This window comes from Sciurus carolinensis, chromosome 1, assembly GCF_902686445.1.
Source record: "Sciurus carolinensis chromosome 1, mSciCar1.2, whole genome shotgun sequence".
NCBI lineage: Eukaryota > Metazoa > Chordata > Mammalia > Rodentia > Sciuridae > Sciurus > Sciurus carolinensis.
Window position 1 is genome coordinate 87,673,291 of NC_062213.1, and position 15,353 is coordinate 87,688,643.

Here is a 15,353-nt window from a genome sequence, read left to right on the forward strand (position 1 = left end):
ACGCACCCACAGATACATGGGCCAGGGTGGCATGGCTATGGTCCCTGATCCAAGTGGCAGTGATTCTCAGCTAGCATTTTACATCCATTTTGTTTGTATGCAGTAAAAACTGACCACTACTGCCCAGTGGAGGGGACAGGTGGAGAGGTAAGGCAGGGTCTCTGGGTCTCTGAGAGTTTCACAGAGGCAGTGGCTACAAAAGCTTTATCTGGCACAGCCTAAAGCAGAACAATGGGCACTTCCTATCCTCTGTTTGTACAATCTGGGCTGCAGGCAGGAGGCAAGCAAGGTAGGGCTTCCAAACTGAAGAATCAGACATAAGTGATTTGTGGTAGCAAACAGGCTGTCCTCCCCCTGGGCTCTCTTACATCAAGGGTCTGAATGATGTTAACGCTCCCAGGCTCCCTCTGAAGCAACATTTAACATTGAGCTAGAGAAAATGTTTGGATTCAGTTTCCTCTAATAGCTTATTCACTGTGACTTATGACACATCCAAATTCCATGCTCACAATGAAAGGAATAGTCTGACTTTTGCAGCTCAGAACATTCAACCTCTATAATGTCAGCAAGGGCCTGGAGAAGGAACTCTCCCATTAAGGTCAGGGAAGGGTTAGGCAACTCAGCATCCTAATATCCAAAGTACCTGAGATGGTACCACTGGCTTCCTTTGTGGTCAGGACCATGGAGATGAGAATGAAGGGGCCACTGGGGCATCATACAACAGCAGAGGAGCCTGACAGTGCAATGTGTGGGGGTGGGGTAGCAGGTCTTCCAGCAGTCAGGTCCTGAAGAAGGACCCTCTCCCAAAAACATGGGCTCTGGAAAGCCTATTCCCACCATTCTTTAGTCAGGGTAAAGACAAGCTGATTTGCTGTGGGAATCCAATTTCTTCCCCATTTACCCTTCAAAGTGAAATCCTAATCCTACTCTGAAGCCTTACACTCTTCGGGCCCCTGGGCATTATCCACAGCAGTGTGCCTTCAAAGGCCACCTCCCTACCAGGCAGTAGCCAGACATGACCCCACCACACCACAGCTGCCACCTCGGCACTTCTCCTTGCCCGGCACCTACACAGCTATCTCATCATCCAGGCTGTCGCCCAGCTCCTGCCTCTGCAGGACATTCATCAGGCGTGGCAGCTCTTCCTGGGACCACGAGTCACGTTCCTCGCTCTCGTCTGTGTTGGACTCGTACTCCGAGGCGATGCCTGACTCTCGGAACTTGATGAGCTCCAGCCCGCCCAGGAGCGGCTCACCCTGGGTGGGATGTGGGGTGTCCTCGGGCGGGAGAAAGCGGAAGCACTCCAGCTTCACCAAGCAGTCACGCCTACCTAAAGGGCTGCCCGCTGGGTGGGCAAAGTCAGCCAAGCCCGCGCCCAATGGCGGAGAGTGCAGGTCCTCTGGCTTGGGGGTTGTAGGATCACAGAGCACAGGCAGGGCTCCAGAGCGGAAGGTGATCTCCAGCAAGCTGTCCTGGGAACCCACTGCAGTGAGACAAGAAGGAAAGGAGATGCAATGTCAGGCTAGGTTCTGGTTTGGGAAGCCATCCTTTCCCTACAATCTCAGCCCCTGCAGGGTCCTTCCCTGACCAATACTGCAGCACCTGGCTGGGCTAAACATTTGTAATCCCTTCTTCCCACCCTCAAAACACCAGACACTTAGTTGCAGGGGCTTCCTGAGAGCAGTAAAGGCAGAGTAATGAGAACCATGTGATGATTTGGGGAAGGCTACTGAGTGCCTTGAATGGGATTAATGGCAAGGAAAAAGGTACCCATTCAGAGAACCATGCTAAAAGCATGCAGAAATCTTTATAGAACCTTGTAAATCAGTATTAGTTAGGAAAGAGCAGGGTCTCAACAAATACAAATCTGAACCATCCAGAGAGGCATACAGAGTAATGAAGTACAGGGGCTCATAGCTCATGCCTTTGGGTCCCTTTAAAAATAGACTTCAGGGTTAGGGATATAGGTCAGTGGTAGAGCACTTGACCACTATTTACAAAGTCCTGGGTGAATAAATACAAACAGACTGGAAGCCCTGCCCCAGACCTACTGATGGGGACCCAGTAATATGCATTTTTTAAAAAGCTCACAGGATAGTTTGGGGAGAACTACTGGTATAGTTTGAAAAACATTAATTTTGTAATTAGACCTGGGTGTGAATCTGGGCTCCACCCCTTGCTAGTCCTGTGACTTTGAACTAGTTACTTAACCTCTAGTAGTCTCTTTCCTTTTCTATAAAATGAGTGGAACAACATCTACCACCACAGGGATTAAATGAGCTCACATAAAACATGCACCACATATTTAATGGCACAATAGGTGATCAGTGGATATTTGTTGGTCTGCAGCCAACTCCACCATTACTGCTTTCTAGCCCAGATTGGAGGTGTCTGGGTACAGGTAGCACATTTAGGCCAAGTGCCAGGCAACTTCCACCACTGAGTAGCAAAGCTGTTTCTCCATTTACTCTGCTCCCTTTATCTATTAAGTGGACATAATGTTAGTCAGATTTTTCTATGCAAGAGAGTTGTGAAATTTGTAATGCATGCAGAGAGTCAACTATTAAACAGTTTGAGGTCTCCCACAGAGTTCACAGAGAACATGACACCTATTAGGTGTTCAGTGTATTTTGATTGGAAAAGTCCTCTCAGAAAGAAATGGGATGCCTTAGGATATACAATGCCTGAGCCTTCATCAAATAGAGAGCATGAGGCCAAGTCAGGCTGCTGGATTTGAGGGCAGCCAAACTTTGCTCTGGCCCTGAAATTCTGTAATTAATGGAGTATACTGACAAGATAAACAAAGCTGCCTATTTTCTGCTGGAATACAAGAGCAAAGTCAGGGGTCTAATAAAGTATCCCCCCAAAGCTTTAGGGAAAATAGCATGTGTTTTCCAGAGCTTGCACATAGGGAGATGTGGCTTGGCAGAGCACTGGCTTACTGGCGTTCTGTCCTGACAGCTTCAGCTCCAGCTCCTGCACCTGCTTGACCAGCAGGGAGATGTGCTGGAGCATGTCCTTGTTCTGTAGCAGAAGCTGGTGCACGCGAGCCTGGGCCTCCAGCCGAGCTGCAGCCTCAGCAGCCAACTGATCCTTCAGCAAGTGAACCTGCAGAAAGAAGGAGGAAGGGAAGAGAGAGAGGAGACAGGACAAAAAGAAGAGAGGGACATGAATGCAAATGAGAGTTGCCAGTGGATGGCTAGGACCAGAGATGCCCTCCACATTCAACTCAAGACAAAACCTTTCACAAATTATAAGCCACCTGAGCTTATAATTTGGGAGGAGGAGCCAAAAGCTACTTGGTCACTGCCCCTGTGGATCTCTCTGATTGTCTGGTGGGAGGGCCATGATGTATCACTCAGGTACCACTCTGAGCCCCACAACAAGGACAAGAGACAGGAAAGGGCCACATCCCAACATACACACTGCCCACCATCTATCGCTGCTGTGAGAATGCCATCTGCACACAACATAGCATTGCCATGTTGAGGGAGGTACTGTTATCTTGTATTTTAAAAAAGAAAACTGATACATTGACCTACTTGCTAAGAAACAGTGTCACAACAACCACATGTAATTTTTCCTTTCCCCTTCTTATACACAAACATAACAAGAAATTGGAAGCACTAAGTTAGTTAACTGGTTGTAATAAAGCCTTCCTTCTCATGTCTGTGGATGCCAACTTCTCTGCCCAACTGTCTGTTCTCTTGTTACTTCCTATAGAGACACCTGGGGTAGTGATTTCTTCCTGGAAGGAGTCAAATGTTTGCTGAGTGACTGATAACAGGGCCTCTTTGGCAACCCTTGAAAGGCTGAGATGGATGTTTATACCAAATCTAACAATTCACAACTTTCTATGATACAGCAGCCAGCAATTGCACACTCAGTGGAAGTGGTACCTACTTGCCTATTCTTAGTGTGTAATCTTCATGTGGAGATAAAACTCCGTAGGAGGCATTATATTAGGCTTCTGGTTTGAAGAAACTGAGTCACAATCCAATAATGTGTGTCCACACGTGTGATGTGATTCTTATACTAAAAAGTAGATAAGGAGTCTCCAGAGAGGGTTTCAGAAGGCCCCTAAGGAAGGCAACTAGTGAGTTTGGTGATCTAGACCAAACTCTTGAACCAAAACATGATGTGGACAAAGACACAGAGGGTAGGTGGGGTATGGAGTGGGGAGAAAGATGGAAGGGAGGCAGCTGATTTTCTTGTTCAGATAACAAAGACTCTAGATTTCTGAAAACAACTGCTCCAGAGAATCACATTTTGTCAGGGAGTAAAAGACCATCACTATCTCACAGTGACTAAGGGACTTACTGGGCCCCAGTACCTACCCCTTCCAGGAACCACTACCAAGAAAATAATGCCATTTGGTATAGTGGCTGCCTCTCTCTCATCCAGATTTGAGAAACTGACCTTGTAGTTGACTCTGCTTCTAACTAAATGGAGTTACTAATGAGATTAGCTGCCATTTTCCATTTGTGGCTCCCTGAGGTTGGGCCCTTCCTTCCCCCAGGAAGATGATGCCTAAGGAATCTAAAGTAAATCTGTCCTCCACAAGGATTTGCTAAGGTTGATTTTGGTCAAGATGTCAGCTTTATTTGCTATTTCATATAAACTGAGGGAAGGTCTGAACAGAAGAAGTATCAATAACATTTTAATCTGGATACCAGATGGCAGGAGGCTATTAAACCTTATGGTCCTAGGTAAATGAGACATGGAAAAGTGTCTCTTGAGAGTCCCCCAATCCTACTGGTTCTAAGGAAGAGGGTAACTGCTATAAGAAGCCCTCAAACATGCCCCGGGAGGAAAGGCCAGCTCAACCTTCCACCTGTGAGTACTGTTACTTATTTAAACAAAGAGTATAATTGAAAGGAATCTACTGAACAAATAGGATTGTTCATTATTCATTTTCTACTTTCTTTGGAACCAAATGTAACTGTCAGGTAGAAATATGGAACAAATTTTTCAGTGGATATAAACAGAGATAGCAGAGAATCCTATATCTCACTAACTGGCATCTCTCAAGGGCTCCCTGCACACATGCTACTATGCTCAGATTCCTGCACCCCAATCTGAACACCCCAACAGAACAGACCATTTTTGAAAGTGCTGGGCCAGGAGCTGTGAAGCTGGAGTCTGTCAGTTACTTCCTAGCCAACTGCAGGTAACTCATTTCTCTCTGGACTTTAGCTTCTCCATCTGTCAACTGAGAGGGCTGGCTGTGGGCTTGTACAGTTGATTCCACATCAAGAGGGACACAGCGGCCAGTACTAGGGGCCACTTGCTATAGAGTCCCCAGTTACCCATTGTGATTTCTGAGAATTAGGATTCAGGACAAAAGGGTAGTTCCTGTTTGCAGAAGGCAGGGGGAAAGAAATGGGAAGCTTCCTTTGCAGGTATCCAAGTTCCAATGGTGGAGTGCCATCAACACTCTTTCAAAAGAAGATCCTAGAAACAAATGCTGCATTGCAAATCCCCTGGCACTAAGTGCCATGAGAATACACTCCTGAACTTGAGTGCTCCTTGTCCTAAATAAGAATTTTACATGTGCAAACACAGAGTTCTACCATTTCAGGTGTTTTAAACCCTGAGAATGTGAAAAATACATGTTGCTGTCACTGCCCAAAACTAGCACTAATGAGCCCTTCTCCTTCTACAGCCATCAAAAGTGACAAAAAATATGAGGCTCAAAATTCCAGCTGTGGCAGTCTGTGCTGCAAGAGAATCCAAGTCAAGTCAAAATGGCCCAGACTTCTTTTAACTTTTTAGGCAAAGTATATATAGACTTGAACTTGAAATGCTGAAGTGAAGCAGCATTACCTCCAGCCTTGGTCTGGACAGTATGCTATGGTTTACTGTGCTTTGTTTTCCTATTCATAGGACAGGAGCAGAAAGCACCATCCCTGCTCCCAGATGGGATGTTTATTTGTATTTAACACAATTTCCTTGCAAAGAATTAAATACCTTTCACAAAGGTAGTCTGTATCAATTTCTGAAAAGGAATATGTTAGTGTATTCTTTCCAGAGTTATGTCATCTTTGGTAATGACTATTCCACTCACAGACTAAGACAGTGACAAAGGCAACACAGTCATGTGGCACTAAGGCCACACTCATGCTAGTGTCCAGGTCTGCGTTCTGGCATAACATGTATAAGTTCAACCTTTCACCCTCCAGCTCTGTGCTGCTTCCCCAAACTCTGACACCCACCCTCAACCCACCCAGCCACATCAGACCATTGCCCCGCTCACTTTCTAGCCTACTTGCCTGGACTCCAGCTCCTCCATCAGAAGTGGGGGCAGGGCCAGGCTGAAGTTAGGGAGCAGTAGGCACATGGAAATGGCAGTGGAAAGAACCAGAGCAATTTGCCCCCACACACACCAGACACACAAGAAGCAGAGGCAGGCAGCGCTGTCTCAGCATGCATGAGGCAGGAACTTGGACAATACACACCAGGGTGCTAGGGACTGGGAGAAGCCACAAGGACAGATGCTAAATCTAGGGCCTGGGGTAGGGATGCCAAGCATTCTTAGCACTGTTTGTCTAACTACAAGCACACATGATTGCAAAGCATAAATAATCAATTACTTGATTCCTAAACAAGCAGAAGTGGCAGCAGGTAGAGGAGAAATCTTTAAATAACAATACTAAGCTGCACTAACATTTTCCCAAAAGCTGGGCCAGGAATTGGCAAACTGTTAACAGATCTGGCCTACTTAGCTGTTTAGTTAGTCACAGTGTCCAGATCAATTCTGGAGCCATGTAGGCTACAGCCATGCAGACACTAGTTACATTCCAGGTTTGATTCAAGGTGTGATTATAATCACATTCACACTCTTGAACTTCTGGTCTATCTAAAAGCAGAGAGCCAGTGCAGCCAGGCAAGGCTCATGCTGGATTGGGGAGAGTGGTCAGAGGGACTTAGGTAATTTGCTATTTATACACTGATGACTGACTGGGAAGTACTTAAAAGTTGGCTGAATACCACCTTTGCTCCTGTACCTCTAAGGCCAGGGAAGGCCCCTCAAGACCAGCTCTAAATGAATTTAGGATGAAACTGAGAGAAGTTGAGGTCTTAGACCAAATCAAAACACTACAAAAGAGACCTAAGTCTGGTCCCAATGGCAAGAGCAGAACCAGACTGGCTAGGAATAATGGGGCAGGGAACATAAATAACATAACAAGTGACTAAAAGAATATACTTGTCTGTAAGAAACCAGAGCCTGATCCTTGTGATCAGGAGCAACATAGGAGAGCTCACATGCTCACACAAAAGGAAAATGTGTTCCCACCTGAAATGCTGAGGTCACAGTTTTGATCATTGAAATTCTGGGTACTGCTGGTATTTTAATGAAGAAAGACAGGCGATAGAGTCTGGCAGAATGAGTAAAACTGATTCCATGCTAGAAATGGAAATCACTCCTACTTATGCAGAGAAACCAAGCACACTGTAGTTGGATTATTTAAAAGTGTGAAAAACACTAAGATGACATACTTAGTAACTCACCTACATATCTTATATAATTGTTTTTATCCAAGGATTTGGATATTAACAAAAAGCATTTAGACCAAATTCTAAAATGGGAAAGGAAGAAAAGAGTGCAGGGAAGCCTGGAACTGAAGACCAATTTAGGACTGAATCTGTCTGCAGGACCAGGAGTCAGAAGCCAGCTTTCGAGTGTGTTCTGTGTTGTGTTACTGTGTTCCTGGGCAGAAAAAGAAGGAAGGTGGTCAGAGATTGACTGATGGGTATGGTAGAGAGGGGTAGAAGAAATGCTTAAGCAGCTAGCAGATGATCTCAAGGTCCTGTCTTATTTGTAGACTTTGGAAGTCTATTACACTACCCAAAGTCACTGTACCAATATGAGACATGGATGCTCTGTGGCTTTTCATCATGTCACTGCTTGAGTTGAGAGTCAAGCAGGGCACTACCAAATGAATGAGAGACTGAGGCTTCCCAGCCTGCAGAAGTGGCTGGAACTAAAAGAAGCTAATGAAATGAATCCCAAACACTACACTGTTCCCTTCCTCTAGACTCACTGTCTTCTCAGAAGAGAGGCAATTAGAACAGGGCAGGGCAAGGATGTCCCATTGAGACAGAAACTTGATTTTATACCAGAAGTCCACTCATCAGATTTCATTCTGAGATAGACCTATGATAAGTTATAGGTCTTATTGCTTTGCAAATTGAGTGCTTCCTTTTACCCCCCACAACACTCTTACTGTGTGTAGATTATGCATTTGCAAAGTTTCTCTTTAGTACATAGCAGTGACTTCAAATTCAAATGCCTTTCTAATAGTATCATGAATATGCATTGAGCCTACCCTTAGATAAATAATAATTACTTGGCAATTGATATGCTGAAAGGGAAAAGAATTATGGTTGGAGAATGGATTTGTATTCAATAGGAAACTTTTGGAAATGATGTAACTCAGAATGGAGCCAGTGCTGGAGCGCTCAGGCTTTGTGCTCCTGTCATCCATCATGCTAAGGAGAAGGGGATCCTCAGTCTTCCACACCATCATTTACCATAGGAGATGAAGTCTTTTATCTGACAAAGAGAAATTTTCTTTTTCCCCAAATATAAGAAGCCACAAATGACATTCCCTCCTCTCTGTCACTGTTTTGGAAACACTTGTAAATCTTCCTACAACCACCACATAGCCTTTGATCAGAATGTTTCATGGTCAGTATTTTTTAAGAGGATCTAGTATCTTAGCAGTGATCCCACTGCTTCAACTCTCCTGAAACCTAGTACAAAATCATCCATGAGACTGGTGCCACAGGCCCAGGTCAGTGGAGATCGTTACAAGTTCTTTTCAAGGTCAAGTCATAGCAGATCTGATATGGCTAGGCTGCCAGTGCTTCCTCAAGATGTACCATTGGAAAGGACAGCTCTTCTTGGAGGACTCATTCCACCCAGAAACCAGGAGAAGAGTAAGTGGAAGATACAATGAGGATCAATAAGTATTCCTTGAAGTAGTCTGCTCCCTTCATTCTAGAATGTAGGAAATCTAAGCAATCAGTTTGATCAAGCTGATTTAGAATGCTGATGCATACCACTTCCTTCCTAGATCTCTCACCAACTCTGCCAAACCCTGACCACCATATCCTCCACCTATCTTCAGCCACCCATTTTGGTCCTGTCTGACTCTGGCTTCAGGATTCAGTCTTTAAATAGAATGAATGGATGCATCTTCACCAGTCCTTGATCACCCATGGTAGAGATAAGACTTAGATTCATAGGTTCCTAGGAGGATGTGCCCTCCAAGGAAAGCTAAAAGTAGCAAGAGAAATTAGTTCAACTTTCTCCTACCAAGTAGCAGTAGCTCAACAAGCCTTTCAGTGCATAAACACTATCTCAATTCTGAGGGGTAAGACAGTTCTCATCATGGATCAAATAATCTACCTAAATTCCTGTAAATTTAACCCCATATAATGAATTCCAAGGCCAACGTTGTATCAAAGACTGCTTTGAATAAGTAGATCACTAATGGAGGATTGGGAACCTTGGGATGCCAGCAGTACTCTTTGGAAGGATGTTTGGCACAGATTTATATTTGAAGTTGTTTTAAGAGTAGTATCACAAAGTCATACCTGTCCTGACTCCAGAGGTATCCCTTCCTAACCTAAATACCAGGAAAACAAGGTAGGAAAGGAGGGGTGGAACTGTGTGCATCTTTTCCCTTGGTAAGTTGAAGTCATTTTCCAACAATATTCAGCCAAGCCAGCCAAGCCCAACTCAGAGCCGGGGATACATGGAAAATCAAAATGTGCCCTTCCATTTCAACAGCACCCCCAACTCTCCCCTTTCCTCCCCACCTCCCTGATTCCCTAACAAGCAATGATTCAATAGCATGAGCAATTCCTTATGGCTCCCTAGGTTTTAAACCTGCCCTGAGCCCCTTGCTAGGGAAGGTGCATCAAGCCCATGAGAGTGGAGCCTGTGAAGTAGGGAGGAGGCTGAGGAGAACCTGGGCCACAGCCACTTGTGTCTGCTGCTGCTGTTGCTGGAGGAGCTGCTGGAGGAGCTGCATTTGATGGTGGGTGGACAATGGCGTCCCTGTGCCCAAGCCTGGTGGTTTTGAGGAAGAAGAAGGTAGCAGCATACGGGGTGAAGCTGTCAGTGTGGGCTCCTGAGGATGAGGTGAGACCTGAAAAGAAGACATGACACATAGACAGGAGCCATCATTGGGGGTCTCACTTTCCTATAATATTCATGACATGTATCACAGGCAGAGTAAAATGGCTCATTTATAACATGCTGGAGATGCATGTCTTGAATGGAATGTAAATGGGTCTCTGGGGAAGAAATGTCACTGCCTGAGGGTGACCCACAGTCCGAAATTATATCTGGACACCTCAGTAACTGATCCCACAGGATGAGAGACAGGCAGGTGATACAGTCCCATTTTCAATTCACTACTTCAAATTATACCCTGTTGTTGAGTTACTTGAAGTTCCAGACTTAGGAGAATCTATTTCTATAAAACCTAGCTATCTACCACACTACCATAAGAATAGGAAAGAGGAAGTTTCTATTCTTTCCTTCCTCTGGGGTCTGAGATGTTTCTCATGAATTGGAAACTGGAGAAAGAAGCCAGGTGAGGGGCAGCTGCCTTCAGCCCTCCACTGCCTCCACTCACAGTGAGAATCACCAGGGAAGAAAGTTTGGACATTAAAACAAATGATCTGGAGAGATCCTCTGTCAGATGACAGTAGTTTCTGGTTTGTCCTCCTGTTGAACAGTTTTCTATGACTAAAGGTTCAACAACAGGAAGACACATTTTGTTTCTGGCCATCCTGTAGCTGGTCCCTCTTCAGACAAGAAAGAGGAAGGCACCCAGGGACAGATAGCTATTGCCCCTTGTAGAGGACTAACTGGGTACCAAAGAGAACATCAGGCACTGCCTTCCAAACTACAAAGTCTTCTCCTTTTAATGAATTGGTCTAAAAACCTTCACTTGAAATAAGGCTTATGAAAGATAAGGAAGGAGGTGTCCATGATTCAGCGAGCTGTCTGGAATCTAAGAGTAGTGCTGTTGGTCAATAATTTTCCTTCTGGGTTTTTTTTTTTTTTTTTTTGGTGTGTGTGTGTGTGTGTGTGTGTGTGTGTGTGTGTGTGTGGTGTTTAACTTTAGCTGTATTCAGGTTTAATTTTAGCCTTGAGTTCTTAGTTTTTTGATCTGGATCATATTAGGAGCTCTTCAAGGCCTCAGTCATCTCATCTGAGGAAAGATATCTATCCTGAGAGTAGTATTAAAGGCATGTAGTCACTGAAGCTGGAAGAGGACGCTCAAATATACTTGGCTCCATTGGCTGAGCCACAGGGGGTTATGTGTATTATGTGGGTGTGATAGGATGAGCCTTGCATAAATATTGTGCAGAGATGATTGTGCAGGGAGAAGGAAGAAATAAATCAGTGTAGCCAGCTGCAGTGGTGACCATCTGTAATCCTAGGGACTCAGGAGGCTGAGGCAGGAGGATCACAAGTTTAAGGTCAACATGGGTAACTTAGTGAGACTCTGTCTCAAAATAAAAAATAAACCAACCAATGCATGGAATCCTGTAAGGGCAACACACGTCAGAAAGGAACTCCACGAGCTGGGCACGGTGGTGCACACCTGTAATCCCTGTGGCTCCAGAGGCTGAGGCAGGAGGATCACAATTTCAAAACCAGGCCAGCACTTCATTGAGGTCCTAAGCAACTTAGTGAGATCCTTTCTTTAAGAAAAATTTTAAAAGGCTAGTAATGTGGCTCAGTGGTAAAGTGTCCCTGAGTTCAATTCCTGGTACAAAAAACGAAAACCAAAAACAATAACAAAAGAAAAACAAAGGAGCTCCATGGCATTCTGACACACAGCAGTGCCTATGTTGGCACAATGAGTTGAATCCATAAAAGTGTCGACTCTCTGAAAGGCAAGGAAACATGGCCCATCACTGCCACATGCTGTGGAACAAGGAGGCAACAATGACCTGAGGCTAAGGCTGTGACACAGGTCACTCCTGGAGGCAGCAGGAACATGTGAGTAGATCACCTGGATGGGCCATATCCTGCCTACCTTGGAGTCCATGTGGGAGGTGCCTTCCTTTCCTACAGCATCCAGGTCAGTCACACCTCTGCTGAATTCCAGGATATCATTCCCTGGGAGTGGGACCTCCACTGCGTCTATGTCAGTTTCCTCTGCAGTGGCAGTGGATGCTCTTTCAGCTCCCGTGAGCTGGCGGCCTGCAGGGAAAACAGAGAAGGGAATGGTGACATCAAGGACAATGTCCTCTCATTTGTTTCACTTCATGTGCTCTTCAGCGCTGTCTCTACCGATACAGAAACCCACCATCATGTTTTCTCCCCACCGTTCTCATCTTAGCTAAGTGTATTTTCTTCCCTCATCCCCAACTAGTGACCCTCTGCTTCCCTCCACTCCTCTTCCCTTTGGCAGCTGCAATACCTGGTGTTCTGTTGGGGGAAAGAACTCCAGTGAAGTCTCACGTTCCATGCCGAGCGTCCTCTTGGCCCTGGCAGGGAGCGCTCTGCCCTGGGAGTGCCCTCTGGCCTATTTTCCCTTAGCCTTTCTCTCCCCCACCATACACTTCCCTGCTGACCTCTTTTTCTGTTCTCTTTTTATTAGAAATTCCTAATAAAAATTAAAAGTGAATTTGATTAATGTGGGAGTAGAACAGATGCTAAAAGCTATCCAGGATTTTGTTTTTGTTTTAAACTTTGTGGTCCTTCCCTTTCTTCCCCATCCCATGTTTAAAATGTTCTGTGTGACCTCCATTAAATTTGATACAAAACCACTTGACAGAGATGTGGTGTCAGAAAAATAAAATGTATTGTTTCTAACAAAATTAAAAAAAAAGAAAGAAAGAAAGAACCAAGGGACACCATGGACTTTATAACATTTTCACATATCTTTCTACTCAAGTACATCAAGTACATTAAGATGCTCACATTTTAATAGCATTTCAAAGTTCAGAAACAAAGGGAAACCAGGGTGATGGCACACATCTACAATCCTAGCCGCTTGGGAAGTAGGAGGATCGCAAGTTCGAGGCCAGTCTCAGCAACTTAGCTAGAGTGTATCTCAAAATAAAAAATAAAAAGGGTCAGGATGTGGCTCAGTGGTAAATACCCTTAGGTTCAATCTCCAGCATCCCCAAAATACACAAACAAAACACAAAGAGAACATTTCCTCAAGTCTAGATGTAATAGCTTTGCCAGGTTGTTATGTTTGTTATCCATAGGGTGTGGGAACTGGGGACAAAGAGGGTACATTCATGTCCACTACATCCCAGCTAATGAACTCAGGCTGAAGGAAATCACCCTTTATGGGAGTCCAGAGACTGGTGATCTGCCCCAGCAGACCTTCATGAGCTGCTGGATAAGGAACAAATTGCCTTACTCCCTGGACTTCTTCAGCTATAACAGAGGCCCAGTCAAATGGGAGGGGTAGGGTTCTATAAGTGAGGAGTAAGGGCAGGGAGATCTGAGCTCTATCCTAGCACAGTATCAAACTCAAGGACTGATACCGATCCTCCTTCCAGGAGCAGACACAGGGGAGGTAGCCTCTAGGAGGCAGTGGGATCACGAGATAGAGATGGCTGCTTCCTGAGCTAGTTTCTCCACTTACCACTTTTCTTCCTTTCCCCTGATGACAGTGACCAGGTCCTTAATATCTCTCTCTCTCTCTCTCTCTCTCTCTCTCTCTCTCTCTCTCTCACACACACACACACACACACACATACCATACTGCTTAATATCAATGTATCAAAGTCCACTATTTCTTATTTTTCTTCATCCCTGTTCCTCTCTATTTCTTGGATTCTCTAAAAGCACTGAATAATTCCTTGGCATCACAGGAAATATTTTCTTGCTCAGTATTTGGGATTAGGTTCATTATTACTGTCTTCAAATGCAATTTCTTGGAAGTTTTCAGAAACCAAGCACCAAATAGAAAACAGAGCAGGTTTATAAGCAGTAAATACAGAGAGCTGCTAACCTAATGCTGGTGCTGGCCCAGGACACCAGGCCTCAGTCATTTGAGTGGCTGTCTTGAAGAACAAATAGTTCTAAGGATTCTTCCTATGCAAACCCACACCAATCACATGGGGAAACAAGCATGGTGTTTCAAAAGTCAACAGTTTGTGTTATTGATAAAAGTCATTCTAATTGGAGTAAGATGAAATCTTAGAGTTGTTTTAATTTGCATTTCTCTAATTATTACAGATGTTGAACACTTTTTCATATATTTATTAATTGCCTGTGTGTCTTCTTCTGTAAAGTGTCTGTCCAGGTTCTTGGCCCATTTATTGATTGGGTTCTTTGTATTTTTGTTGTAAAGTTTTGTAAATGCTTTATAAATTTTGGAGATAGTGCTCTATCTGAAGTGCATGTGGAAAAGATTTTCTCCCACTCTGTAGGCTCTCTCTTCACATTCTTGATTGTATCCTTTGCTGAGAAAAAGCTTTTTAGTTTGAGTTCGTCCCATTTATTGATTCTTGCTTTGATTTCTTTTGCTTTGGGAGTCTTACTGAGGAAGTCTGATCCTAAGCCAACATGATAGAGATTTGGGCCTACTTTGTCTTCTATTAGGTGCAGGGTCTCTGGTCCAATTCCTATGTCTTTGATCCATTTTGAGTTGAGTTTTGTGCAGGGTGAGAGGTAGAGGTTTAATTTCATTTTACTACATATGGATTTCCAGTTTTGCCAGCACCATTTGTTGAACAGGCTATCTTTTCTCCATTGTATGTTTTTGGCTCCTTTGTCTAGTATGAGGTGACTGTATTTATGTGGTTTTGTCTCTGTGTCTTCTATTCTGTACCATTGGTCTGCCTGTCTATTTTGGTGCCAATACCATGCTGTTTTTGTTACGATTGCTCTGTAGTATAGTTTAATGTCTAGTATTGTAATACCTCCTGTTTCACTTTTTCTATTCAGGATTGTTTTGGCTATTCAAGGTCTCTTGTTCTTTCAGATGAAGTTCATGATTGCTTTCTAAGAGGAATGTCATTGGGATTTTAATTGGAATTGCATTGAATCTGTATAGTGCCTTTGGTAGAATGGCCATTTTGACAATGTTAACTCTGCCTATCCAAGAACATGAGAGGTCTTTCCATCTTCTAACATTTTCTTCAATTTCTTTCTTTGACGTTCTGTAGTTTTCATTATAGAGGTCTTTCGCCTCTTTTGTTAGATTAATTCCCAAGCATTTATTTATTTATTTATTTTTTTGACACTACTATGAATGGAGTAGTTTTCCTAATTTCTCTTTCAGAGGATTCACCACTTATGAATAGAAATACATTAGACTTACGTATATTGATTTTATATCCTGCTACTTTGCTGA

General features: G+C 44.1%; 1 protein-coding gene across 7 annotated transcripts in view; it reads right to left on the minus strand.

Annotated features, from left to right (window-relative positions):
* Nucleotides 1-15,353, minus strand: part of LOC124985172 (carboxyl-terminal PDZ ligand of neuronal nitric oxide synthase protein-like) — a 330,263-nt gene that overhangs the window by 17,808 nt on the left and 297,102 nt on the right. For all 7 annotated transcript variants that reach the window (XR_007108816.1, XM_047553676.1, XM_047553666.1 and 4 more), the window contains 4 exons: nt 12,069-12,235; nt 9,981-10,160; nt 2,943-3,108; nt 1,331-1,483 (listed from right to left, as the gene is read on the minus strand). Coding sequence is in view for 6 of the 7 variants with exons in the window: in XM_047553676.1 (XP_047409632.1) it covers nt 1,331-1,483; nt 2,943-3,108; nt 9,981-10,160; nt 12,069-12,235 (666 nt within the window). In the remaining variant the exon portion in view is untranslated. The remainder of the gene's footprint in view (nt 1-1,330; nt 1,484-2,942; nt 3,109-9,980; nt 10,161-12,068; nt 12,236-15,353) is intronic.